The sequence below is a fragment of the Heloderma suspectum genome, chromosome 8 (genome assembly GCF_057233095.1).
Source record: "Heloderma suspectum isolate Gila_16-S chromosome 8, 16-S_ref, whole genome shotgun sequence".
Taxonomy (NCBI): domain Eukaryota; kingdom Metazoa; phylum Chordata; class Lepidosauria; order Squamata; family Helodermatidae; genus Heloderma; species Heloderma suspectum.
Window position 1 is genome coordinate 25,949,976 of NC_139465.1, and position 27,044 is coordinate 25,977,019.

The 27,044-nt window shown below is 44.2% G+C and overlaps 1 protein-coding gene across 1 annotated transcript; it reads right to left on the reverse strand.

The window, feature by feature from the left end:
• Positions 1-846: 846 nt before the first annotated feature.
• CA7 (carbonic anhydrase 7) lies at positions 847-20,916 on the reverse strand. The gene is made up of 7 exons (XM_084813255.1): positions 20,837-20,916; positions 17,550-17,747; positions 13,101-13,219; positions 9,125-9,220; positions 8,371-8,433; positions 3,681-3,836; positions 847-2,028 (listed from the first exon to the last, which is right to left on the reverse strand). Exons 1-7 carry the CDS (start codon positions 20,874-20,876, stop codon positions 1,906-1,908), a joined length of 795 nt encoding a protein of 264 aa, XP_084669381.1. The 5' UTR covers positions 20,877-20,916; the 3' UTR covers positions 847-1,905.
• Between the last annotated feature and the right edge of the window lie 6,128 nt (positions 20,917-27,044).

Sequence of the window (27,044 nt, forward strand, 5' to 3'; positions counted from 1 at the left end):
ACAGCTTTAATCAAGCGAGACATTATTTTTTTCTTTTTATAGGTTTTGCTACAATGAGAACACTTCAGAGTACAGCTATTCTTAGTCAATGACTCTAAATATATATCACCCTCAGTGCCAGGTTAATTCTAGTCAGAAATACTGCAGGACCTTTCTTCTCGTTTCCCAAGTTCTCCTCCTAATTTTCTTTGGTCTACAACAGGCAATTGATTATATAATAATAGCTATCTCAGTTCTACAAGTGTCAGTTATTAGGTAGCCAAAATAGCACCACTCATGCACAAGAGGGACGTAAAAGCAGCCTCATGGGAAACCCTAGGTTTGCGGAAATGCAAAAAATGGAACCCTCTGTGCCCTCCCCCCGGACACACACTCACCAGAACAGCCTGATGAGGACTGAGCATGCTTAGTGGCCACAGAATGGAGTGTTTTTGAAAATAGCATGCCTAAACGCCAGGAACCGTAAACAAGACCACCCAATACTGCAATATTTTGTGAGACTTTGTTTCTCCTGTCTTGGTGTCACACACGTTTATGCCAAGGTAGATGGGTCCATGGTGGTTGCTAGGACTTTTCAATAGTGCATGAACGATTCTCCTCTTCCACACAGTTAGCCTGCACTCGTGCTATGAATAAAACCAAATGATCAGTAGAATTGCTATTATATGAAATATATACTTATCCAAATTTATGGATTCATTCATCTGTAGCTTTTTATCAAAATAGCCACAGATGGAAAGACTTAGGTGACAGTCCTAGGCACACTTAACCTGGGAGTGTACCCAGCTGAACACAGACCATGGGCCTTATTGCTAAGTAAATATGCAAACGATCCAGTAAACCATGCGATTTTAATGTGCTTTATTAGCACAATTTGTTTCAAAAGCCACTTTTGGTTTCTCCAAGAATTCAGTGTTTGTAATAGGCTAAGCAGACTGCTGTAAGGAGCTGTTTGGGGACTAGAACTCCATGTTGCAACTACCAGAGACTCTGCTGAAGGCATCGTTTGCTTTCAAAGCCCTCAGCTATGCCAGTACATTTTCAAACTGTATTCTGCAACCTTGAGGGCAAGAAACTTGCATGCCCCCAAGTTAACAGATGAAAATTGGAACATTCTTGTAAGACCTTACTCTCACACTAAACATGCCTCCTACCTAAACAAGCTTACACAACACCCCCAGCATTTCTCCCAAGGCAGAAGAAGGGCAAAACCGGGGCACAGTGTTCCCCAAAGGATATGGCCACAAAGGGACACAGCAGAGGCACTTTTTTATTAGCAGGCACACTGATGTCATCTGCCACCCCTCTCAGGCATCCCTGTTCCCTCTAAGCTTAGCTACACTCCTCACAATAGCTGGGGGAAATGAATTCTACAGCAACAAAATATTGTCCCCTGTTTTAATGCAAAGTCTTTGGGGGTGGGCTGGTCTTGAACTGGTAATTATGACCCTTCAGCTTTAGCTCTTGGTGATGAAGACTCCTAGAACTGGGTTGTTGGTGTGGATCAACACAGCTGCCTGTATTTTTGGACTGTCCTTGGGGGTGTGGCTATGGGGACTGTCACGAGGACCACCTGCCTGTCAAAATTTATAACTACCCACCGCTTGTCAATAGGGAGCAGTGGAGTCCGTGAACCTGCTTTTTCAGAAAAGAAAGCTGAGATTCTAAGCATGTCTCTTGAGGAAGTGCAGATTAGCATGATTAGCATGAGGGTCTACAACCGATCTTCTTTCATCCATGCTTGGATGGCAAACCCATTTGGCTGTCCCACAGTCTCTTTGATCTGGCTTTCTAAAACTGAGGATCATAGATTATCCAACTTTTGTGTTTGTAGATATGGAAGCAGTTTGGATGTTTTGAAGTTCCCTTGTCGTACGCCCCCGCCACTACCAGTGTTTCTCCTCCTTATGCCTTGAACGATGCACGCACTACCCTTCCCTTCAGAGGCTGAGGAGGACGGAAGTTATTCACCATCTGGATCCTTTCATCTTCTTCTGCAGTAAAGAGGAGAGTTCGGAATTTCTCCATCTGTAAATTCAGGTGCAATAGTATTACTGCTTAGAAAATTGGTCAGTGTCACTGCTCACAAACAAGGAAATGGCAGCCCTTTTCACCATTAATTGATTTTTATTTATTCATTCTATGTAATTTCAATAACAATCGTTCTCTGGGTGACATGCAAACATTGATGAAAACAGTTTAAAGCCCCAAATCTGCATACAATTCTGCATACAATTCTGCAAACAATTCTGCATATAATTCTGTAGAGCAGGACTCACACTAAAAAGCAATCATGTTAAAGCGGAGAAGAAATCTATAAATCACAACAAGCAGCAATCTCTTAAATGATTTTTTAAATATTTTCATATTTTTGTGTGTTATTGTCTTAGTCCCTGCAACGTTGTTTATTATCCTAGTCCCTGGAATGTGATATTGACTTCATGCTGTGTTGGCACAGTTATTAGTGTTATATTATTGATATTAGTGTGATTTTATTAGTATTTTTATCACGACTGTAAAATGTCTAATGAAATTTATTTTATGAGGCATTGAATAGATTTAATAAATAGATAAATACAATTAATCTGAGGCATAACAAATTCTACAGAGTTAAACAATCACAGTAAAATACCAGAGATTAAAATCATGGAGTTTACGAAGCTTGTGACAAAACGAAACAAAACAGAGTGTGTTCTATATTTGAATTCTCCCCCACATCAAAAGCTCCGTTCATAAAATAAACCAGGATATCAGACTATACTAAAGCGTTCTCTCGTTTGATGGCACTAATTTCCTACATACAGAATGTTGTTTGTTTTTAAAGTGTGTGTTGGTGGTGATTCTATTCTTGGTAAGGTGTTGGGCTCGGACCAGGAAAATCTGGGTTCAAATCCTGCTTTAGCTATGAAGGTCACTGAATGATCATGATGGGCCAGTCATGATCTCTCAACCTTCCTTCACAGAGTTGTTGTAAGGATAAAAGTCTGATGCGCTTCAATTCCTTGGCGGAATGGTGAGATACAAATTTAATCCTAATAAGAATGCTGCAGTTAATGGGTGACTGCCATGTATTCATGAACTTGCACTATGCAATAGTGGCATGCCATGATCTTAAAATTTCCCCAACTTTTGAAGATGCATAATACCCCAAATATTAAATCCTTGTGTTTGCTTCCCTGGGCCTGCTAATAGTGAACTTAGGTGGTGAGTGGCAATACAAATGGAGCTAAAATGGGATGACTTAGAAACACAAGGGAGGTATCGGCATGCGTGGGGAGGCCTCCAAGTTTGCAGAAGTACAACAAAAATGTTTCAAACCTAAGAGGGCAAAAGAGCAACAGAGCAACAAAACAATGAGGACTGGGAATTCTCAGTAGCCTCAGGATGTTGCGTGTCATTTGGAAAAGGAAGCCATAGTGCAAGGTGGAGAGAGTGGAATGTCCAGCTGGAATCCCTTACAACATAAGAGGAAAGCATGGCTGGCTGGCAGGAGCCCTGAACAGAAGTACTTCTCCAAATTGGTAGGGATGTACAGCAGCATTTTGTTGCAGACCTTACTTGCCATTCCTATATAAATAAATCAACGTTTTGGGACAGGGGTGGGCAGATTTAACAGCAGACATCATGAACCCTATGGCAAAAAATGGAAGAATAACTCTCCCCCACCCCAAAGGATTTACCTGTTTATCAGATATTCTGATAGTCTCCTTCAGCACTATCCATGTCACACTCTCATTAAGAGGAGGTGTCGTCAGGGATCCAGGATATGTCCAATAATCTAGACATGGGGGCAAGAGGCTGCTTGGATTGAAGCATTTGAACTGGGCTTTGGTTCCCTAAGAAAAGCATTGGCATGAATTAGATTTTTTTAAATTGTTGCCTTTTTAATTAAAAAGCAGAAAATAAAGTTATAAAGTAAACTACATTTACAAAACCTCCTGGAGTCTGCAAACAAAACAAAAAAAGCAAACAAAAATTGTTCTCGCCCAGAACTAGAAAGCTGTGTCAATGCCTTCAGTAACAGAGTGGCTGATCAAAGTACTGGATAAAATTAGCACAATGGATAAGTGAACAGACAAAATACATAGGCAAAATGGATTTTTCTGATGTCAGGTGATTTATGAAGAAAACGGACTTCATTTGTTCCTTATTGGAACACCTATTGTAACTAGATAAGACTGGAAAGAAATATCTTTTGTAAAACCTGTCTTTTGAAAATTACATCTTTTTATTTTGGGCATGGATAATATAATATAATCCAAAATAAAATACAAAATGGCACCTCAGCTCAAAAGGCATCAGTTCTGCAGAAATGAGCACCATCATAATATTGTCTTTACGTAAGACATTTATGTAGAAATATCTTCACTATGACAGTCAAGGTAAAATAGCACCACCATAAACATCTGGTCCTGTGATTTCTAATGAATTCACTGTCATGGAAATGCTATGCCACTCAGAAGTGTTAAAAGTATACCAGGACAACATAGCCAAGACACAAGTTTTTATACTTTTTCACTAGTATTTGTTGCCACAAAAACAGTAACCCTTTAGTAGCTTGATCCTGGCCATGTTTGTTGTTGTTGTTGTTCAGTCGTTAAGTCGTGTCCGACTCTTCGTGACCCCTTGGACCACAGCACGCCAGGCATTCCTGTTTTCTGCTCTCTTCCGGAGTGTGCTCAAGTTCATATTCATTGCATTGGTGATGCTATCTAGCCATCTCATCCTCTGCCGTCCCCTTCTCCTTTTGCCTTCAGTCTTTCCCAGCATCAGGGTCTTTTCCAGTGAGTTTTCTCTTCGCATTAGGTGGCCAAAATATTTGAGCTTCAGCTTCAGTATCTGTCCTTCCAATGAGCAGTCAAGTAATTCCCATTTATTTTAATGGCATTATTTATTTCCAAGTAAGTATGCTTGGATAGCATATGTACAGCACAATTCTAAGCATGTTTACTCACCATTTGCCTATAGGTTTTGCATGTTCACTTATCCTACATAACGATAAGCCAGGAATCCTGGCTTAATAATCCATGATGTGAACAAGCTGAGTGCTGGTGCGTGCAGCTTGTTCGCTCCTCCCTTCGCATGAACAAGCAAGCAGACCAGGAAAGGAGAGCTTTGTCTGACTCCCCACCAAGATGTATGGTTAAGTGCATCCAAACAAGCCAGGATCAAAAGCCAGCTTTAAACCAGGTTTTGTTGGCTTATGAATCCTGGCTTGTTATGTGCCAATATGGCCTCTGAGTTTATCAATGCTTCGGCTGCAATCTTATGCCCACTTACCTGGGAGAAAGTCCCACAGAAATCTATGGGACTTACATCTGAGTAGACACACACAGTAGACACTGTTAAAAACTTAAGACAGGAACCCTGCTGGATCAGTCTTTGCTCCAGTTGGACTTCTCCCTTCCTCACAGAACCAACTAATATCAATTGTCCTGTGGGAAGGAACTTCAAATGCTGGCTGATGCTCAAGTAGAGCTGGTTGTGTTGTTCAATTTTGTTTTTTGACCGTGCAGTTCTTGATGAATCTGTTGTATTTTATCAATGTTGCAAGCCACTTTGAGAAATATAGTTGAAAAGTGAGATATAAATGTACTAAATCAATCAATAAAATAAACATACCCTGCTGGGAAGTGGATGGGAGTGTGTATGTGGCGGGGGAGCATTTTTCCTTTCCCTTTCTTGGCCACTTTTTCACTTTTTCTTGATATTTCCCTCCTACCGGCCCCAATGGGAGGGAAATTATATATGCCAGCTCCAGGTTCCAGGGGCATGTCAGGCAGTGGAGGCGGGCTGCTCCAATTTTGGTGGGGCTGTGAAGCCATTCTGGTTTCAGTCAGAACCAGCCAGAACTTTAAAGGAGCTATCCATGGTGCTTAGCCCTATCCCACAAATAGGCTCAGTACTGTGGAGAGCTCCTTTAGAGTTCTGGCTGTTTCTAACTGAAACCCAGAATGGATGCACAGCCCCACTGAAATTGGAGCTGCCAGCCTCCACTGATGTCAGGGGAATGGGAGTCCCTGTGATCCGCCCCAACACACCCCTGGAATGCTTCCTTTTTGCCCTGTCATTTGTCAGAACACTGACAGTGGAGGCGCAACAATGTCAGAGCTTTCTGCCACTGCTCTGGGGAGGTAGTCCGATTCTTCTGGGATGCCCACCAGTAGAATATGATGAAAGAGGCCCTCCCTGCCTGTATCCTCCGGCAAACGCCATTCAGAGGCACGCTGCCACATCTGCAGCATTTATGTATGTAGTAGAGCAGAAACAGCACTAGAACAGCCTTCCCCAACCTGGTGCCCTCCTGATCCCTTGGACTACAGTTCCCATCACCCCAACCAGCATGATGCCATGGTGGCTGAGGATGACTGGAGTTGTAGTCCAACATCTCTTGGGGGCACCAAGTTGGAGAAGGCTGCCCTAGTCCTCACCAGGGCCTGGTAGGGGGCCTGGCGGGCAGGTGGGCTATAGAATCAGAGACCTGGTTCACATGATCACCGCAGCCCACCATAGCTTATTTAAGCCATGGTGCATTGCGGAGCATGCTGGACGACGTTTGCATATTCAAGTGCAACTGTGCCTCGCTGTATCACGGGAACCCGGCAAGGGTGGGTTGTTGGTGTGGTTAGCAAACCACTCACAACCCTAGAACAGCCCATGGATTGCAGGTGGTTTGTTAGCTATGCCAACAACCCACCCTTGTCAGGCTCATATGACACAACAAGCCACAGTCACAGCTTGAATATGCCAAAAGGTTGCCTGTCCACGTTGCTCAGCCCCGGGGGTGAATTGATCCGTTGTGGCTTAGTGTGACACGCAAACAGGCCCAGAGCTATGTGATCTTGAAAGGGTGAATGGCCCCACTTGCTCCCTGGAAGTAGCTGCTGGGGTGGGGAAGAGACTAAGCTCTACAAAGGTCTTTAATACTGGGGCAGGAGGGAAGACAGACAAAGAGGGAGGACTAGGAGAAAGCCGGTGCTCTCTGACAAATAATGCAGAGGGTTTGTTTTTTCTTGGCGGCTGCTGCATTGTCAAGGTCCTTCAGTAAATATGTACATAGTTTTGTTGCACAATAAACCAGACTATTTGACTTTGTAATTTCTGGCTGAATTTGAGTCTAGCATAATTGCAGGCTATCCATGCAAAGTGATCATGGCCAATAGCTACTGGCGGACCATTAATGCATCAAAACTCCTTTTAAAAAGCTCCCTAAGATAGCAGCCAACTCCACATTCAGTGTGGCAGTGAACTCCACAAGTAAACTCTGCATTGCTTTATGAAGCAATACTTTGTTTTGTCTCTCTTGAACCCACCACCCACCTATTTAAAGCTTAGGGCCAAAGCGGACACTTCTATTTGCATGGGAAGAAAAGCTGCCATTTGTACCATTTTAATTTCCCACAATGCCTCAGCAGGAGCTGATTTTGGGCTACAACTACCATAATCCTTGACCATTCACCATGCTGGCTGGGGCTTATATGGGTTGTAGTCCAAAACATCTGGTTGCTTAACCCTGCTTCAGAGCTTTTCTACATGAGGCATTTATTGTGCACTCATCATTCCTTACTCACAGTTGTTTATAGGTTCATGATGTCATGACCCTCCAGTTTTGCTTCTGTTTTTTAAGAACATTGGGGGGGGGGGTAGAGCAGGGAAAATGGATTATTATTTCTGAAAGCGAAAGAAAATGTATTTTCCTACTTGTGTAATTGCTTTATTCCACTGTGGCACAGTGCTACCTAGAGGTTATGTAGCGGAAAAGCAGGAGAGGAAACTCTCTTTGTGTAGAGATCAGATCTCAGTTCTGCAACAAAACCAAAAGTAGATACAGCGTTTTAACAGCCTTGTGTAGGAAAGCTCTCAGAGTGATACTACAACCAGGCCATTGTGGGAAATTGACATGATAGCTAGACTTGGCCACCTGGTGCTGCTCAAACTACTGTGCTGGAAAAGAAAAAAAATAAAGCGCAGATGTCTGTGGTGGGCCCTGCTGGTGTGCTGGGGCCTTAACTGCTGCCCAAACATGCCAGGCGTTGGTGCTGGCCCTGGCATCCTTAGATCGTCTACTTGATTCTTCAGGTGACGTGCAACCACATCCAATCAGGTTGCATTCCTCCACACAGATCAGCAAAGTCCCCAGCCAACAGTACCTCCGTCTTGTCTCAGTTAAGTTTTGGCTTGTTCCAAACCTGAATAGCCCCCAAACACAGGCTCAGTTTTTTCACTACAGCAGAGTTGAGTGAGAATAATATACACGGAAAACTTATTTTGCATTTTTAAAATTAAAAATACTTTATTTATTACATTTTATATATACAGTAAACAATTTAGAACCACCTTAGCTACTCTGGTTTTTGATTTAATACTTACTTTATATTTGATCATATACAAGGCATCTGTCAGTCTGTTCATACTGGCATGTTCTTGTCCAATCTAAAAGTTTAAAATGACAGAGTTGTATAAGAATGTGTGGAATCTGGAAACAGCGACAGAGAGAGAGAGAGAGAGAGAGAGAGAGTCAACTTCTGCCCCCAGACTTGCTTCTATTACTGATTTGATTTTTAGGCATCTTATTTCCCCCTCAAGCACTACTTTTAAAACAAATGTCTTGGTTCTTAAACACAGGAAAATGTTGCATTAAAAAGGGTGGAGTTCTTTAAGTTCTCCTGATCCCTCAGGCAGCTCTGTCCTGTCTCCCTTCTTGCCCCCTATACCTGGAACTGCCTCCCACGACAGCAGATTGATGCCACCTCTCTTAATTCCTTCAGTACCCTCCTTAAAACCCACTTTTTCCATAGCAGAACCCCTCAGACTTCATCCCTTGCTGCAACTTAAGCCTCTAACAATGAAATCCTATACATGTGCTCAGAAATAAGCCCATTCTGTTCAATGAGAATAACTCCCTGGTACATGTATATATGATTACAGCTTGTGTACATGTAATTAACTGAACACATATCCTTTTCCTGTTAGATTCCCCTCTTTCCCCCTCCCTCCATTACTTCCCTGTGTTGAATTGTAGTATGTAAACTCTTTGGAGCAGTGATCTGTCTTGTTACCCTGTGTCATGCACACTGAGTGCTATCTCTATAATAAATAAAACAGCAACTTCTATATCTCTCACCTCTAAGAAAACGCCAACCACTGCTAAGCCATCTGGGGCTGCCACTGCCTCTCCAAATGTCATATATTTCTTGGCATTCCAGTGAACTAAATGGAGCTGGGGAGGAGAGCCATCCATCATTATTATATAAATGTTAAGCGACAAGGTCCTGTCCTCTCTTTGGATTATTATGTTGAGCAAGCAATAACAGCATTTAATGTATTGCTTTGCTCAGAAGAGAAAGTTGCCAGAATTTCTGGGAAGAACCAATCAGATTCAATGAGCTTGCAAATAGCCATTATTTTATTGGATCAGTCCAACAGCTAGATCCAAAAACACGAGAGAAACTCAAGTTTCAGAACCCAGTCTGTGGATTCATGCATGCGAGCTAACAAGTGCTTAGACCACAAACCTGTTTTTAGAGCTACAGTTTTATTGCGGAACAACATATCTTACATTGTAATAGCTCATTCTCTTAGTACTGATCCTTCTGTAGCCAAAACAGCACCACCCATGCACAAGATGGAGGTATCAACAGGCTCAGGGGAATCCCAAGGTTTGCAGAAGTACCAAAAAAGGGGTTGGGGGGGGGAACCTAAGGAGGGGAAACTTCCAAAACAGTTCAACAAGGACTGTGCACAAGACACCAATCAACTGATGTGGGAGGGGGGCAGAAACAGAGGGAGAGGAATGGTATCCTGGAAGAGGGCTTGGCTAGCTGGCTAGAACCAGGTGCATTCCACACTGCAACATTTTGTTGCAGGTTCCGCTTACAGAGATATAAGAGCCAGTTCTTCAGTTGTGTCTCTTTGTTCATTCTAGCAAAACCAAGAAAGAGCACCCAGAATGGAACTATGCAGATCAGGAACAAGGCTATGTGGATGGGAAAGGCTAAGTTCTCGGTGGGCCTGTTTGCACTTCACGCTAAACCATGGTGGGTTAAATAACTCCCGGGACTTAGGGGTGCAGATGAGCGGCCATTTTGCATATTCAAGCTTGCTGTGTCGTGCAAACCCAGCCAGGGTGGGTTGTTGGCTGGTTAACAAACCACTCACAATCTATGGACTGTTTTAAGGTTGTGGGTGATTTATCAACCATTCCAATAACCCACCAAGGCCATTTCTCTGCCTCCCGCATGTCATCGTGATAGACATTTTACTCCATACAGCTCCCTCTCCAATGAATAGCTGCAGCCGATCTCTGCACATGGAGGTATTTAAGCAGAGGCTGCATGGCCATCTGTCAGGGATGCTGTGCTGCAAGATTCCTGTGCTGAGCAGCGGGTTGGACTAGATGACCTCTAAGATACCATTCAAAAATGCAGTGATCCTATTATTCCATCTGGGATTAGGAGACAAGGCTTTCGGATCTCCCACAACTCATCTGCTTTAGCTGTTGTAATGGCATTTCAGTTCACGGAGGAATCTGGAGAGCCTGAAATCTGTGCTTATTTCAGGCGAGTAGGCCTGTTTCATCTCTAAAAGAAGCCATTCATGGCACCTTGTCGGGACCTCGCAACCATTTTTGGCAGTGGCGTAGTATTACATTTTGAAGTGCAGGCGCTCTTTGTGATAGTCCCTGTAGACACGCCCCCATGGAGAATCCAAAATTGCGGGCAGCTGTGTTGATCCATATCAACAAACCAGTTCTAAGAGTTTTCATCTGTTAGGAGCAGGTCTTTTGTAAAGAAAGTGGGCCTTAATTGCCCGTGCAAGACCAAACCACCTCAAAATACTTTGCATAACAACAAGGGACAATATGTTGTTGCTGGGGGAATTCATTTCCTCCCCACCCCTCCTGCTGCGAGGATTGCAGATAAACTCAGAGGGAACAGGGATGCCTGAGCAGGGTGGCAGATGACATCAGCGTGCCTGCTCATAAAAAAGTGCCCATGCTGCGTCCCTGTGAGCCCTTGCTCCACTACACTACTGTTAACAAGGGAAAGTCGTTATTTTGTGGCCACATCCTTTGGAGCATTTCAGCATTTCTGCACAAGGCTTTTATTGTGCACTTGCGATTGGTCACTCACAGTCTTTTGCAGGCCCCTTACACGATGTCACCAACCTCCAGGGCCCCTCCTGTCCCTTCTGGCGATTATAGCGGCTTAATTCTCTACCGGGGGTGGGGGGCAAACACGATAAGGGACTTCAAAGCATAATAACTTTCTGGTGAAGTTCTGGAGTCATACTATATCGCAGCGCCATCTAGTGGTTGTATAATGAAACATATAGAACTTGCCCAGAAAGAAAACAGTGGATGAAGCCACATGAAAAGGAGCCGACCTTAATCCTGCAAGGAATATGGAAGCAGAAGCCCTGGTAAGGATGCGGGATTTTAGCCTGGTGTAAAAATGCTCTTCATTTCCCCCAGTTACTACGAGAACTGCAGCTTAGCTCAGAGGGAACAAGGAATTCTGAAGGGGTGGTGGTGGTGGTGGCAGATGACATCAGCGTCCCTGCTGATAGAAAGTGTCAGTGCTGCACCTCTGTGAGCCCTGGCTCCACTACACCACCACTGCTTTTAGGAACATAAGAAGCTAGGTCAGACTGCTCGTTCATCGAGCTCAGTATTGTCTTCTACCCTGACTGGCAGTGGCTCTCCAGTGTTTCACGCAGGAGTCTTTCCCCCAGTCCTATGTGGAGATGCCAAGACTGAACCTGGCAAGCAAAGCAGAAGTGCTGCGCTACCGGGCATTTGCATCCTATGCAATCTGTCTGGCCTTTCTTTTAAAATTCTTTTATAGTTGGAAAAAGGGGTGCATCACACAACACATTAAAAAATCTAAATGGAACCCAAATAGCCCCTACCAAGGCAAGCATGCCTTTTGTGTTTTTGGCCTCCTCCCCCTATTCCTCCAGCAGTCTAAAGATTTCATCCACTAAAGCTTATGCCAACCTCCCCCAATGTGGAGCCCTCCAGGTGTGTTGGACTACAACTTCCATCAACCCTAGCTATTCTGGATGGGTGATGGGAGTTGTAGTCTAACACATCTGGAGAATACCAGGTTGGGCAAACTAGTATACTATAGCATTATGACATATGTCATAAAAATGTTATGAGCCTTTACTGCTCATTGGAAGGACAGATACTGAAGCTGAAGCTCAAATATTCTGGCCACCTAATGCGAAGAGAAAACTCCCTGGAAAAGACCCTGATGCTGGGAAAGATTGAAGGCAAAAGGAGAAGGGGACGGCAGAGGATGAGATGGCTAGATAGCATCACCGATGCAATGAATATGAACTTGAGCACACTCCGGGAGAGAGCGCAGGACAGGAAGGCCTGGCGTGCTATGGTCCATGGGGTCACGAAGAGTCGGACACGACTGAACGACTGAACAACACAAGGTGCTAAAAGACTCTTTGCTGGTTTTGTTGCACAGGCTAACAGAGCTACTCCTCTGGAAACATTTTTTGCTTATGAACCTGCAAGCAGGGCCTGTTTTTGTGATTTCACTTTTTATACAGAGCTGAGCATACTTTAGGTGTGCTCATGAGACTTTGTTTTTGGAAATCCTGAGAAAATTAAGTCATTTTTGACTACATGTGAGATTTTTGACGAGAAACTACAGAAATTCAACATCCTACGATTTCCTTTGCTGCCCCAGCACACAGGGGGCAGTATCCAATGGGGCGTTTATGCCCCCACCAATTCTCTTCCACCTCACTGACTGTGTTATGTAACTGACCCCCACCCCTTGCACAACAGTGTTTTAGTGCTTTCGGGGCAACCCGAAATGAGCAGAAACATTCATTTCTGGCAGGAGACAGGGCGGCAGAGCTCACATAAGTGAGCTCCACAAACCTGCTTCCTTCCAGAAACAAGCGTGCAGGGCTTCCCTTAGGGTTGCCACAAGTGCACAATGCAATCAGTGGAACCCACTTCTTGTGGAAGGGAATCAGCGGGGTGGAAAACAATCGGTGGGGGCGTAAGTGCCCCATTGGATTTTGCCAGCATTTCTTTATAAATTTTTATAAGATATCCTAGATTTATGGCTCACCTCACAAGGAAAAGATTTGCCATCAATGGTATGCTCTGATCCGGAATCTTGGCTTGCCCCCCAATGAAAATGGAACTGCTTCAGCCTATAAGGATCTTCCAGCGGTCCCCCACTGACAGCTGCAACCCAAAAAATAAATTGCAAAGGGACAAGGCTTCAGTGAAACCGACAATTGTTAGGCATCCTCCCCTTCCCACCTTCATCAGTAGGCATAGCCCAGCCCAGCCCAGCCCAGCCCATAAACATGTGGACAGGATAAAGGTATTGCAGTGAGAAATTCCAGGCCAATTATACAGGATTTGGTTAACTTTCAGTAAGAGAGAAGCAAAAGAGATTTATACTTCAAGCTTGGAAGGATAAATACCCACCACCTATCTTTCAGTGGACTGAAGATCATACTGCTCTTGCTACATTTGAACTTATCTCCTACAGCCTTCAATCTTATATGGATGCTTATTTAGATATATGGATGGCTTATATTAATGTATATGTTTGAAACAGAAGTGTCAAATCCTTCCTTTCCCCTCTTTTTTACAATGAGAGTGATGTAAATTATTATTGCGTATGGATATGTTTTATGATATGTTTTCCTCCTTTCCCCTGCTTTTTCTTTGTTTTTCTTTTGTGGCTTCCTTTATCCCCTGCTGCCTTTCTTAGTTTTTATTATTGTTATATCTGCAAATAATAATAATACAAAATAAGAGAGCAGCAAAAGAAAACCCATGAAACCTATGGCTGGGGTGGTTTGCAAACCACCCCAGCTATCCACGCTTACCTCTTTGATTGTCAAGGGTATGTCATAATTATGGGTAATTATGCTAATTATGAGGCTTGCAGGTGGGGAGGGAAAATAAGCCACCCTGACTTATTTTTCCTCCATGATCCTGCAAACCAGCTCTCTGTCGATGACCTTAAGGTAGCCATTCTTAAACAAAGGAATTTCAAAGACAGGCATAATTGCTGAAGTATAATTCATCAAAAGATTCAACTGTATTTCCTGTGGTTTGATTAAGGTTCTGATTTAAAAAAAATAAATCACACTACCTATGTTAATTGGGTCTCCATTGCAATGATGTCTGTGTTATAACCCAACAAAAGTGTTGTGAATGGCAACTGTTAAGGTAATTATCACAGTCTGTACTTCTGCAAAGTTTAGGTTAACACTTCAAGCATTTGATGAAGCGGACAGTGTCCATGAAAGCTTCTGCCAGACTTAAGACTAAATTGTTAGTCTTTAAGGTGCTACAGGACTCTTTGTTGTTTTTGCTGCAGCAGACTAACATGACTACCCCTCTGGAATGTATGATGTCGGTTTTGTTACAACCACAGCAGAGCGAAGCAGCAGGCACCCCTACAAGGCAGGTCTTGTGTCAGATCCCCAGCTAAGGTTCTTAGCCCCGAGCCATAGCTCCAAATATCTCTGGGTGTTTCCAGTTGAGGCTCTTATTAAGCAACTGCCCAGCCCCTTGCACGGAATTTTACAGGGGGTCCAGACAGCATCGGTCTTCCACTTCTAACCCTCTCACCATTTCCCACTGCTTTTTCCATCTTTTTTTCCTTTCACCAAAAATCTATCAAGGAGGAAAAGATGGAATAGCTGCACCATGCCTTTTGATCAGTAGTACTAGGAGCCATCTATCACACTCTGTCTCCATCCTATTCTCTCTTAAAGCAAACTGGCTCCAAACTATTCTTTCACCTCCTCCTGCTAGATAAAAGTTGTCACCTTCCCAAACTCTGATGGATATTACACCTCAAAAATTGGAGGGAGATTCCCAGATATCAGAAGATCTCCTGTCTTTAGCTTTTGTTGATGGGCCATCAACCCATTATCCTGGACCATCAGTAAGCCATCAACCTAACAAAGGATGGTCTCCCAGCATGCAACAATATTATGCTAACTAAAAAAGGTAAAGGTGTCCCCAACCAGTCGTGTCCGACTCTAGGGTGCGGTGCTCATCCCCGTTTCTAAGCCGAAGAGCCAGCGCTGTCCGAAGACGCTTCCGTGGTCATGTGGCCAGCATGACTGAACACCGAGGTGCACAGAACGCTGTTACCTTTCCCGCCGAGGCGGTACCTATTTATCTACTTGCAATTTCTTGCTTTCGAACTGCTAGGTTGGCAGAAGCTGGGACTGAAGACGGGAGCTCACTCCGTCATGCGGCACTCGTGTCTCGAACTGCTGACCTGCCGACCTTCCAGTCTGCAGTTCAGTGTCTTAACCACTAAGCCACCGCGGCCCCGTATTATGCTAACTAGCAGGGCCCAAAGTAATTGGAGGGCCAATTTCTTCACCAAGCAGATGCCCAAGCAGATAACTTTTTCCTCCCGTTCTATCTCAATTCGATGAACAGCGGTTAGTTCCCTAAACTCCTCTTCCTGAGACCCATCACCAATGCTACAACCCCTGCTGGTTCAAATGGTTTTGTGTGTGTGTGTGTGTTTGCCATTCACTGCATTTTATTTACTTCACTTTTATTCCACCTGTCTTCCAAGGAGCTCAAGGCAGTGCACATGGTTCTTTTCTCCACCTTTATCCTCATAATAACCCTGTGAGGTAGGCTAGGCTGCAAGATCTTGACTGGCCCAAGGTCACCCAGTGAGCTTTTTGTATTGAGTGGGGATGTGAATCTGGAACTGCCTGGTTCTACTCTACCACACTGGCACAGCAGGAATGAGAGCAGCCCTGGTGCCATCATCTGGCTTCCTTGGGCAGCTGCCTGGGTTCAACTGCCCTGACCAGGCCCACTGGTGCTGACAACTTTTTTGGCTCACCCTCCCACATGCCATCTGGGGTCCTGTCTTACTGATTGGTAGCTGTGGGGTGTTTTGAAGCTGCCATTTCAAACTGTTCAGTGTCCTGGAGTGATGCTATATCAAGCCTTTGTGGGGAACTACTATGTGGGCAGTTACAATGGCAGGTGGCTACACAGATCACACTGCTGCTACTGTTGCTGCCTATTGCCATCAAAGCTTCCCACTAATGATAGAGGGAGAGGGCGCTTTCCCAGGAGCCCCCTTACATCTGGAGCCAGATCTGAGTGAGGGCATCCCCATGCAAACTGAGTGTGTGTGTGTGTGTGTACATCAGAACGACTTGTGACATTGTAGACCTGGGGTCTCCAACATGGTGCCCACAAACGCCAGAGTGCCCATGGACACCTGTTGTGGTGGCTGCCAGCCTCCTTGGCCCGCCTTGTTTTTATTTTGTTTCTTAAAGTTACAACAACAACAACAACAACAACAACAACAACAACAACTGGGATGGTCACTTGCTGCAAAGTAAAGTGCTGCCTTCCAGCACCATCTTTATTCAGGCTCAAAAGAGTGGTTTTGTGTTTTGCAGCTCAGACCCCACTTCTGCCTTGTACTTAGGTTCTTCGGGAAGTTACATCACCAATTTGCCTTCTGGGAAATGAGTTCTGTGCCCACCAAGGGAGCTACTTTATACATGCACAAGTTCCCCCCATGGCAGCCATTTTGTGAGAGCACTCACAACATTCTCTCAAAGTTCCAAATATGCCCACTGATCCAAAAAGGTCAGGGACCCCGGTTGCATAGACTCTATAATGTACAGGGGTTTGAGGCACCAACTGCATACTGAGCTTGCCATGCCAGGAATTGCACATGTCTCATGCATTGTTCCAGCATGGAAAATGTGCTCTATTCAGGGGCCGAGGTCCACTGTGGGACAAAGCTCCAGGGCCCCACTCAGCAGAATGTGCAGGAGGACCTGCTGGCTTATTTTAAATTCAATTAAGTAATATACACTACCCCTTAAAGAGGAGGGTCCCTGTAAGATCATTAAGTCCAAAAATTGCCTAATTGTGCTGCTGCATAGAAGCACCCTTCCTAAATTTTGGTGAGAACAGATTCATTGAAGTCCCTTAACTACAACTGGAAAGTACACATTCATTGATATACATCTGCTACTGGCCTTCCCAAGGAAAGTCTTAAGTGATCTAATGGCTGCAACTTAATACTGTGCTTGATAATGGTAGCAGCATCCTGAATGGCCTCGTGAACGTTCCTCACCTGTCACCGGAGACTCGGCTGCCCCATAACAATAGCAATTTAAACATCTTTCTGTATTGTACTCTGACCAGAGAAAAGCTGGAGCAGCACAGAGAAAAGCTGGAGCAGCACAGCATCAGTGTCTGGCCACAGACAATGAATGACCTGGTTCGCATGTCACAGCAGCAATTCCTGGGTTGTTTAATTTCCGTTTTAAATCAACAACCCAGGAACCCTGTTTTGTGATGTCTGAACCTGGACACTCTGGGTTGTTTAGGGGTTAAACAACCCAGAGTTAACGCAACAACAAACCATGGTCAATTGTTCGGTTAATTGCTGGGTTCTTGATTTTCCACTCAAAAGGCACCAAGCATAGAGACAAGAAGACTGCTATTCTAAGACACTCACTCATCGTACCTGCCACACACCACTTACCTGTTTTGTCATCAACATCCTTAAAGTCCACGGTGACTGAATGTCCATTGTTGGAGATGTTAATAGAAGAACATGACTCATATGAAATGCTAAGGGGCTTCAGACAAGGGTCATAAATGGCTTGTGTGGGGATGATGTCAATGGGAGACTGATGACTTCCCTGGGCAATGGGGTAAGACTTGTACCACTCAGAAGGTCCTTTGGGGGGAAAAAGGAGAAAAGTTACTTGATTCATGTCTTCAGAACCACAGAAGATGTGTGCATTTTTCTCTCTCCCTGGTACTGTGGTTTCCCTTTAACAGGGACAGCCAAAGCTTGTCACAACTGGGATTATCCGGGAAGAAAAATGAATTCATCAGACTAGTAAAGAATTGTTTTGCTGAGTAGATAACTTTACTGAAATATGGTGAGCTAAGGGCAGAAGATCACAGATTCCATCTCTGGCATCTCCAGTTAGAAGCTTTGGATAGCAGGTGATGGGAAATACCTGTGCAGGGACCCTAGAGGCATTTTTAAGGACGGGGAATCATGGCAGTCAGGACATGATGAACATTGCCTATTTTTCAGGAACATTTTTACATTTGCTTATTTAAGGGGCAAACAGGGTACAATTCTATGCATTTTTACATTTGTATATTTAATAGGCAAATAATACAATAGTTAGGATGCAATCCTATGCCTGTTTAAGTCCTACAACTCCCAGCTCCAAGGCTGGGAGTTGTAGGACTTCTTTCTGTCTAAGCAGGCATAGGATTGTGCCCTTAGAAACTATCACATACAGTATTGCTGAAATGAGTTTATAAGAATAACAAATACACTTGAATAATAAAAAAGGAATAAAAGAATTTGTAATTGGTCGAAGTAAGAATTATAGAACATCCATCAGCTTTGACTACAACAGCAGCCTTTTTTGCCTGATCATACTCGGCGGGGTGGGGGGGCCTCTGGCCCCTCCCAGCCAATCTTAGGAAGGGGGGCCTCTAGCCCCTCTGCCCCACTTCCAGGGCCCATGCGCCTTTGCCTGAGACACTGGAAAGCCACCACCAGTCAGAGCAGATGGTACTGGGTGGGATGAAAAATAGCCTCCTCTGTTTGAAGGCAGCTTCTGACCACCCCTTCTGACATTACCTTAGAGCTCTTCCACATGAGGCATTTATTGAGTGCTTGCCATTCTCTATTCATGGTTGTTTACAGGTTCTTTAGACAAAGTTGTGACCCTCCAGTTTTGGTTCTATTTTTAAACAACACTTTCAGCCAGTGTGGATTTTGTTTAGAACAGGGGAAATGTGATATTACTTGTGAAAGTGAAAGAAAATGCTTTTCCACTTCTGTAATTGTGCTGTTCTGCTATACCACAGTTCCATCTAGAGGTTATGTAGCAGAAAAGCAGGAAACACGCTTCGTGTAGTGCTCAGATCTCAATTCTGCAATGAAACTGAAAGTAGATACAGCAGATTAACAGCCTCATGTAGAAAAGCTCTTGGTGGTATGAAACCCACTGTAGCACATCCTCCCTTGCAGCAGTCTGGTAACATCAGAGTATGTGGGTCGGGTCCCTGATGGCAGTGAGGCAGCTAGGACATTTTAGACCAAGGGTTCCCAACCTTTTTGCGTTGGTGAGCACATGTTGAATTTTGAGAGAATGTTGTGGGTGCTCTCACAAAATGGATGCCATTTGGGGTGCTCTCCCAGAATGGGAATATATGGAATGCATGCAGTTACATTACAACAACAAACTCAGAGCTTAAGTATTTTTCCTAGGTGAAAACCTAGGAGAAATGAATAGGGCTTCCAATGAATAAAAGAAAAAATGTACAAAAATAATCAGGATGTTTCCAGCAAGACTACCTACAGAAATAATGGTTGTTGTTGTTTTCAGATGGGCTTTTAAAAATTAGGATCTTCATATGGTTCCAGTGTATGAAACTTGAAGATAACCTAGCCTTTTTGCTTTACTGAGAGGAATGTGTCCGAAACTATCAGTACTTATGTTCATTTGTATTCAGACATTTAGCTTCCAGTGATGTGTAAATGTACAAAAATGTAAATATTTTCAGAAGTAACCCCCCAGCCCCCAAAAAACAAACCTGGGAGGCTGGTATGCTACAAAGTGAAGGGCTGCCCTCCAGCACCATCTTCAGTGGTTTTTGAAAGAGTGGTTTTGTGTTTTGGACCTCAGACCCCACCTCTGCCTTGTAGTTAGGTTCTTGAGCAAGATACTTTTCTTTTAAGCTTAGCTAAGCAGGCTGGGGAACGCTGGGAGCTGTAGGACTTGCTTCTGTCTAAACATGCATAGGATTGCGCCCTTAGTCTCACCAGTTTGCCTTCTGGGAAATGAGTGTTATGTGATCAGCCATGCCCACCATGGCAGCCATTTTGTGAGAGCACCCATGACAAATGACAAGTGTGATCACCAGCCCCAAAAAGGTTAGGGACCCCTGATCTATTCCCACTGGCGAGAGCTCCCCAAGGTCTCAGGCAAACGTCTCTCAAGGGCTTGCCACCTGAGAGCCATTTGTTGGAGAAGCCAAGGACTGAATCTGGGACTTTCTGCATGCAAAGCTCTCATAAGCTCTACTACTGACCTCTGACCATGCCATTTTTTGCCACCTTTGAACACATTCCCGTTGCGCCACTTCATCACAGGAGTGCACATGTAGCCCTTCCAAAACAGAAAAGGGGAACACCAGCAGGGCTATCTTTCCCTGTCAAATAACTTTGTGGACCATTATTTATTTCTTTAATTTATTAATTTTTAAGCTGTGTGCTTCTCCCTGGTCAGTGCTGGAGCACTTCTGTTCCCTCTGTGGTATGGCTTTTCTCCCACAGCTAGGCAATCCCATTTTCCATTGCATGCTGATTGGCGTTTCATTGGCACTAGCCTTCTTCTTGCTGATTATTATCTGGTTATTTGGGAAGACCAAATAACCAGATAGAAGGGGCACAGCTCATGAACAAAGCTCAGTGGCATTATACACCGGAGGTCTTTGCACTTTTCTAATGGAAAAAAAAGACCTTGCAGGAGTATCCTGCAAAGAAAGGTTAAAATGTGACCAGGTTATGCTTTGACTAAGCACACAGAAAGGCAAAGAAATCGGTGCCTCTTCCAAGCAATAATTTAAGAGCGCCTTACTGGTTAACCTTTTGTGTGCCTGTTGCACTTTGCTGGAAATGATGGCATGCAGTTACCATCTGCAAGGAGTGCCACACAAGTATATTGAGAAGAAGAGGAGAGGAAGGATGGGATAGATTAACATCAGAAACAGAAAGGAATGCAAATAACCTACCTTCTTTCTGCCCATAGCCCCAGCTGTTATGACCTGTCATGATGTAGGCTGCTTCCTTCTGCTTTGCTGCTGCCTCTTTTAATCCCAAGCGCTGCAGCTTACCTGCCTTTATAATAGCTCACTTGTGGGACAGTGTCAGTCTCTTAAAGAGGCAGCAACAATTCCTGCTCCTAAGTCCACTGTGCGCAACTGGAAAGGTTGAAAACAGTATCCCAGAAAAGGAGATACCCTGTTACATAGGGTTTTGCATCTCTCTTTCTTGCATAGATTATGCCACACAGCTTCCACAATTCCGCTGGTTCTCTCCATAAGGGCCATCACCAAGAATGATATGGAACATGTGTCAATCTGGTGCATCTGATAGGTGCATTTTAGCTTTGAAGGAAACCCTGTGAAGACACGCCTTTATGGAGTAAGAAAGGTCTTAACTTTGAGCAAGGGCTTGGGAGAACAGTAGCATTTTCCTAAGGTTACATATTGACAGACACATAATATGGGTTGTTTATCCTAACACCCTTTAATCCCCCTGCAGAACTCATAGTCAGGTGGTTAAAGAGGGGCAAAAGCATAGTTTCTCCCCTCTTTCCACACACACTCATGAGCGAAGTGGAAATTCGGATTCATTCTACAGACTGTGAATATGGAATGGCAGATATTTCACATTAACTAGTGTGGAATACAAGGACACTAGTTTGGAATCTGTTGCAGCCAATATTTTTTTTGTGGTAAGGCTATGTAGTGGTTCCTAAACTTTGCATGAAGAGGGGAGGCCTCAAAAATCGACTTCTGGTCTTCTTCATGACACAGTTATTAAGTTGTTAAACATGGCCCAGAAATGAAAGCCCAAGAATTCCGCTGCGTCCAACAGCTACAACCAGGGGTGGCACCACCATTAGATAAAGTGAGGCAGAAGCCTCAGATGACAGATGCTAGGGGGTTGGCAGTGGAAGACTCCTCCCTCACTGTTCCTCCAGAGTGCCCCAACCCCCAACAGGGATAGGATTAGCTGCACATGTAATTCCTCATGGATGAATGCAGCAAAAGTCAGCATTGGGGGACCATGTATAAACCCATAGGATATACTGTACCATGCAGCAAATATTTATCTCTGGCCTTGTCTCAATCCTCCAGAATGAAATTGATGAAGTAGAACTCCTCAAGAAGTTTGATTGTTCATTTGGGTTTGAATTGAGACAATGGTTCCCTGTCCCACTACAGGGGTTAATTAACACAGGAAAGCTTGGATGATTGTATTATTGTCAGTTACTGCTTTACGAATGGTCACTCTGCTTCTCTTAAGCTTTTTGCATTTCATGGCCATTTGGCCCCATTTTCTCCCTCTGTACCCATGTATATATTTACCTACTTATAGTGTATGTTAGCCTACAGTTCCCATCAACCCTAGCCAGCATAGTCAATGGTGAAAGATGATGGGAGTTGTAGGCCAAAAAAACATCTGAGGGGCACAAGTTGCCTAGCCCTGTTGTAATGTATGTTTGTATTCATTACAGTTATATCCCATCCTTCCTCCAAGGAGCTCAGGGTGACATACATGGTTCTCCCCCTTCTCATTTTATCCTCACAACAACCCTGTGGGGTAGGTTAGGCTGAGAGATAGTGACTGGGCACAAGGTCACCCAGCGAGCTTCATGGCAGGGTAGAGATTTGAACTCTGGTCTCCCAAGTCCTAGTATCAACATGGTAACCATTATACCACACTGCCTTTGTTAGTTTTTCAGGTGCTAGAAGACTCTTTTTTGTTGTTTTTGTTGCAACAGGCTAGTATAGCTACCCCTCCGGAATCTATTTATTAATGACATTTTTAAACAAAAATTCTCTGGGTGATGTACAAATTAAAAACATAAAATACAAAGTAACAATAAAACAATGACAATAAAACAAGTCACAGGAAACACAGAATAAAACCAGGTTGAAAACAGCAGTGGAACATGCTAAAACCCCAAAGTAAAACTAGCTACTCAGGTAAAACAGTACAAAGTTGCAGAAGCCTGAAAAAAGTCACTAAAATAACTTGTGGAAAAATAACTGTGGAAAAATAAAAAAGGTCTTCATCTGGTGCCGGAAAAGCCACAAGTGTGCACAAGCGGTGCACCTAGATAATTTTAGGCCCTGGACTTCATGGTCTTGTGGAGGCTCCATTTAGGCGCCCATATGTATTATTAAAGTTGTGAAGCATACAGCTGACATTTTTCCGTGTCCCCCCCATTCAGTTACCACCAGGGCTGGCATCAAAGGTGGGCATAGCTGGGCAGGTGAACAAGCAGACTGCAGTGGTGAAGACAAGGAGCAATTCCAGGGCTCTCTTGTCAGTGGGCCTTCTATTGAGCTGTTGGCCCTCAGCAGGTGCCCAGGCATGCCTACCCTTAACCCAGCTTTGCCACTGCCTATAAGATTAGAATCAGAAGCGAGGAGAAAACTTTGCTCCAACCATGGGAGTGCTCTGGCTTCTTACTGTGTGTGGACACACCCTTGGGGGCAGTATTTACTGACTGCTGGACCTTATGGCAGGACACATGTGAATTTCCTTAGACGTCAGGGCATTATTTGGCTTACCAGCACGGCTAAACCCAAAGCAGATGCTCCATCAGCCCAGTGCATCCAAGTTTAGAAGGGTTGGGGAATTTTGCTTTTTTGCTTTGGAGCCTGACCTGTCCTTGTACAGAGGTAATTTAATTTAGTAACAAGGTTGTAGTTCCTTCTGTATTTGTTAGCTCTTACTGAAGAGAGGCATATCATAAAATAATTTGTTCTGAGTAGGTTGGTGAGAAACACCCATTCAACCTGTAACCTTTGAAGTATACCTGGAAGCAATCATGGGGCATGATCCATCAGGGATGTTTTTCTGTGCAGCACCAATAGGGCTCTGGTACAGGTCCCATTCATTTCAACCTGGCTACTCCAGGACAGCATCTCATTGGATTCTGTCCCCTATGAACCTATCAATTTGCTCCAGAACTTTTTATCATGCTTTTTGTGCATTTTGTTTTCCCCAAACTATGCTACTTTTACACAGCTTCCATTCATTTCTATGGGGTGTGACCAGAAGAACATCCATTGCATTGTGCTAAATATGCTCTGCTCAAGAATTCTCTCCACTCACATTTCTGAAATAGTATCTTATCCTCGTACAGTGTCCTGCCCCTTAAGTTACATTGGAATTACTGATACTCTGCACTAGCTACAGTACTTGTTCAAGTTATGTGCTTAAGGAAGGTATAAATAACCAATTTCTTTATTGTGAGGTTATATCATAAATATGATCCCCCCAAAATAGTTGCACTAGATTTAGAGATCAGACTCCATTATGTTATTTTTTTTCTTTTAAAAAGCCCTTTTTTAATGTTTACTTGGAAATAAATCCCACTGTGTCCAATGGAACTTGCTCACTAGTAATTTTTTAGAAATGCAACCTTCATGTATATTGTCCAGTGAGGATGCACCTTTTTTTAGAAAATCAGTAAAGAACAAACAGTAAAGAACAGCCAGCGTGGTGCAGTGGTTAGTGTCAGACTGGGATTCAGCAGATCCAGGTTCTAGTCCCCACTCAGTCATGAAACCCACCGGGTGACTTTGGGCCAGTCACTGACTCTCGGTCCAAAGAGAGGATAAAATGGAGAGAAGGGGGAACATATGAGCTGCCTTGGGTTCCTTGAAGAGGAAAAAAGTTGAATATAGATGAACTACCAGGCATTTAATGGCATATGTTGGGGCATTTATACCAGCTGTTTGAACAGATCTAGTTTTTACTGAAATTGTTTTTAGCTGTTTGAGGGAGCAATCCCATGGCCACTAGACAGCAGCTAGATGGCCATAGGATATCTGGTTTTCTGGGAAATGACCTTGGAGCCCATGCTCCAAGGTCGGTTCCTGAAGAACTGACCTCCCCCAACTTCTGTGCTGCCTCGCAGGAAGCGTGGAACAGCCCCGTGCTCTGCGCTTGCAAGAGGAGTGCGGAGCAGCCGAAAAGGGGCATTCCTGGAGGACGTTCCAGGGCGGAAATGCCTGTATGACTCATCCAATGTGTCGTGTAGCAGCGTCCTCCCCCGATCTGCCCTCCCGCGGCTACATGGCCGCAATCGGCTGTTTAGCCGAAAATGCAGGGCAGGAGAAGCCCGGAGGGAACAATCCCCTCCGTGCTTCTCCTGTCCTGCATTGGATAGGTGGTCGCCTCCTAGTTTGGAGGCGGCCGCCTATCTGAATAGGATTGTGCCCTAAATTGTTTTAAAATGTTGTATATTTAATTTTTTTGCTGTATTTTATCTTGTGAATTGTTGTGAACCACCCAGAGAGCTTCAGCTATTGGGCAGTATAGAAAATTTTAAAATAAATATAAATAAATAAAATATATCTATAATCCAGCTATATAAGAAGCATTTGCTTGGTGATCAAAATTAAATATTAGGCAGGAATGTTTGGGGCAAAAAATACAATAACTGAATTAAATGGGATTGTTTCATTATTAGTTCTCTTCTGACTACTTGGAGCCTCATGTGGTGCAGAGTGGTAGGCGGCAGTATTGCAACGGAAACTCTCCCCATGACCTGAGTTCGATCCCAAAGGAAGCTGGGTCTCAGGTAGCCGTCTCAGGTCGACTCAGCCCTCCATCCTTCCGAGGTCGGTAAAATGAGTACCCAGCTTGCTGGGGGAAAGGTAGTCACGACTGGGGAAGGCAATGGCAAACCACCCCGCTACAGTCTGCCATGAAAACGCCAGTGCAAGCGGCGTCCCTCTAGGGGTCAGTAATGACCTGGTGCTTGCACAGGAGGAACCTTTCCTTTTTTTCTTTCTGACTACTTATTTATTATTATGTATGTTTACATCCTGCCTTCCTTCTTTCATGGAACTCAAGATGGCGTACATGGGATGCCCAGGCAGTCAGTTCCCATCCAGGCATTGATCAGATCTAGACCTACTTAACTTTAGCAAGGTAGCCAGATCATGTGCCCTCAGAGCACAAAGGAAATCATGGAGGGGGCCATTTGCAGTCAGTTTGACGAGGGAAAGCACCCACAAAAGGATATATCACAGAAAACAATAAATCTCAAAATGTTATTGTTGGATCACTTCAATAAACAGAATGTCAAATATTTCACTGTTGCTAAAATTCCCAGAATGAGGAAGAGTGTTCTGGCATAGCAAATACAAAGCCTGAGAAAAAAGCAAGTGACACGAGATAAGGAGGTTGGGAAAGAGGGAACAGTTCCTCATCATAAATCATTTATTCACTATAAGATATGAAGGCCCATCCCACACGCACTGACCTAGGAATAAGCCCCTGTTGAATGCCGTGGGACTTGCCTCTGTATAAACATGTACAGGATCCAGGTGCAAATCACATGAACATTTATCCTGCTACAACTGCCCTCATTAGCCCAGTTTGCACATAACAAGAAGTCACCATGGGTGAATTTCCCTGCAGGATTTCTCGTTGCAGTGGCAATCGCCATTGTAAATATTCGGGGTGCACTGGGGATGCACTGTACCTTCTTGTGAGACTGGCAAAGGTAGGTTGTTGGGGTGGTTGAAAAGCCACACACAACTCTAAAACAGGCCATGGGTTCTGAGTGGTTTATCAACCACTCCAACAACCCATCCTTGCTGGGTTCGCATGTAATAAGAAGCTGTGGTAGCGAGGGCTTGGATCTCCAATCTGGTGCCCATGGGCATCACTACCTATTGTGGCATATAAGCTTCTCCAGTCCAAATCGCACCACCCCAAAGCCGCTTCACACACAGTAGCAACCACGTCGAGTTTGAAAATGGGGAGAATGAGGTCTACAGTGATCTGGTTCACATGATCACTACAGCCCATTGTGGCATCAAGGGGTAGGCATGGTTGGGAACCTGGCAAGGGCCGACACACCAGCAGGGGCCCACTGACGAGCCCCCTGGAGTTGCTCCTTCTCTTCACCATTGCTACCTGCTTGTTCACCTGCCTTTTGCTCTGGCCCAGACAATAGCATTGGTGAAAAGGATATCATCCATCCATCTTGCCCTTGGTCGGCCCCCCTTTCTTTTGCCTTCCATTTTCCCTAGCATCAGCATCTTCTCCAGGGTATCCTGTCTTCTCATTATGTGGCCAAAGTACTTCAGTTTTGTCTTTAATATCATTCCCTCAAGTGAGCAGTCTGGCTTTACTTCCTAGAGTATGGACTGGTTTGATCTTGCAGTCCAAGGCACTCTCAGA

Excerpts from the sequence above, each read along its gene's own strand:
- CA7 (XM_084813255.1), bottom strand. The coding sequence starts at position 20,876 with ATGACAGGTCATAACAGCTGGGGCTATGGGCAGAAAGAAG. Across the intron at positions 17,748-20,836 it reads GGGCTATGGGCAGAAAGAAG|GACCTTCTGAGTGGTACAAG; the intron begins GTAGGTTATTTG and ends TTCCCCCCAAAG. Across the intron at positions 8,434-9,124 it reads TGGTTGGCGTTTTCTTAGAG|ATTGGACAAGAACATGCCAG; the intron begins GTGAGAGATATA and ends TTAAACTTTTAG.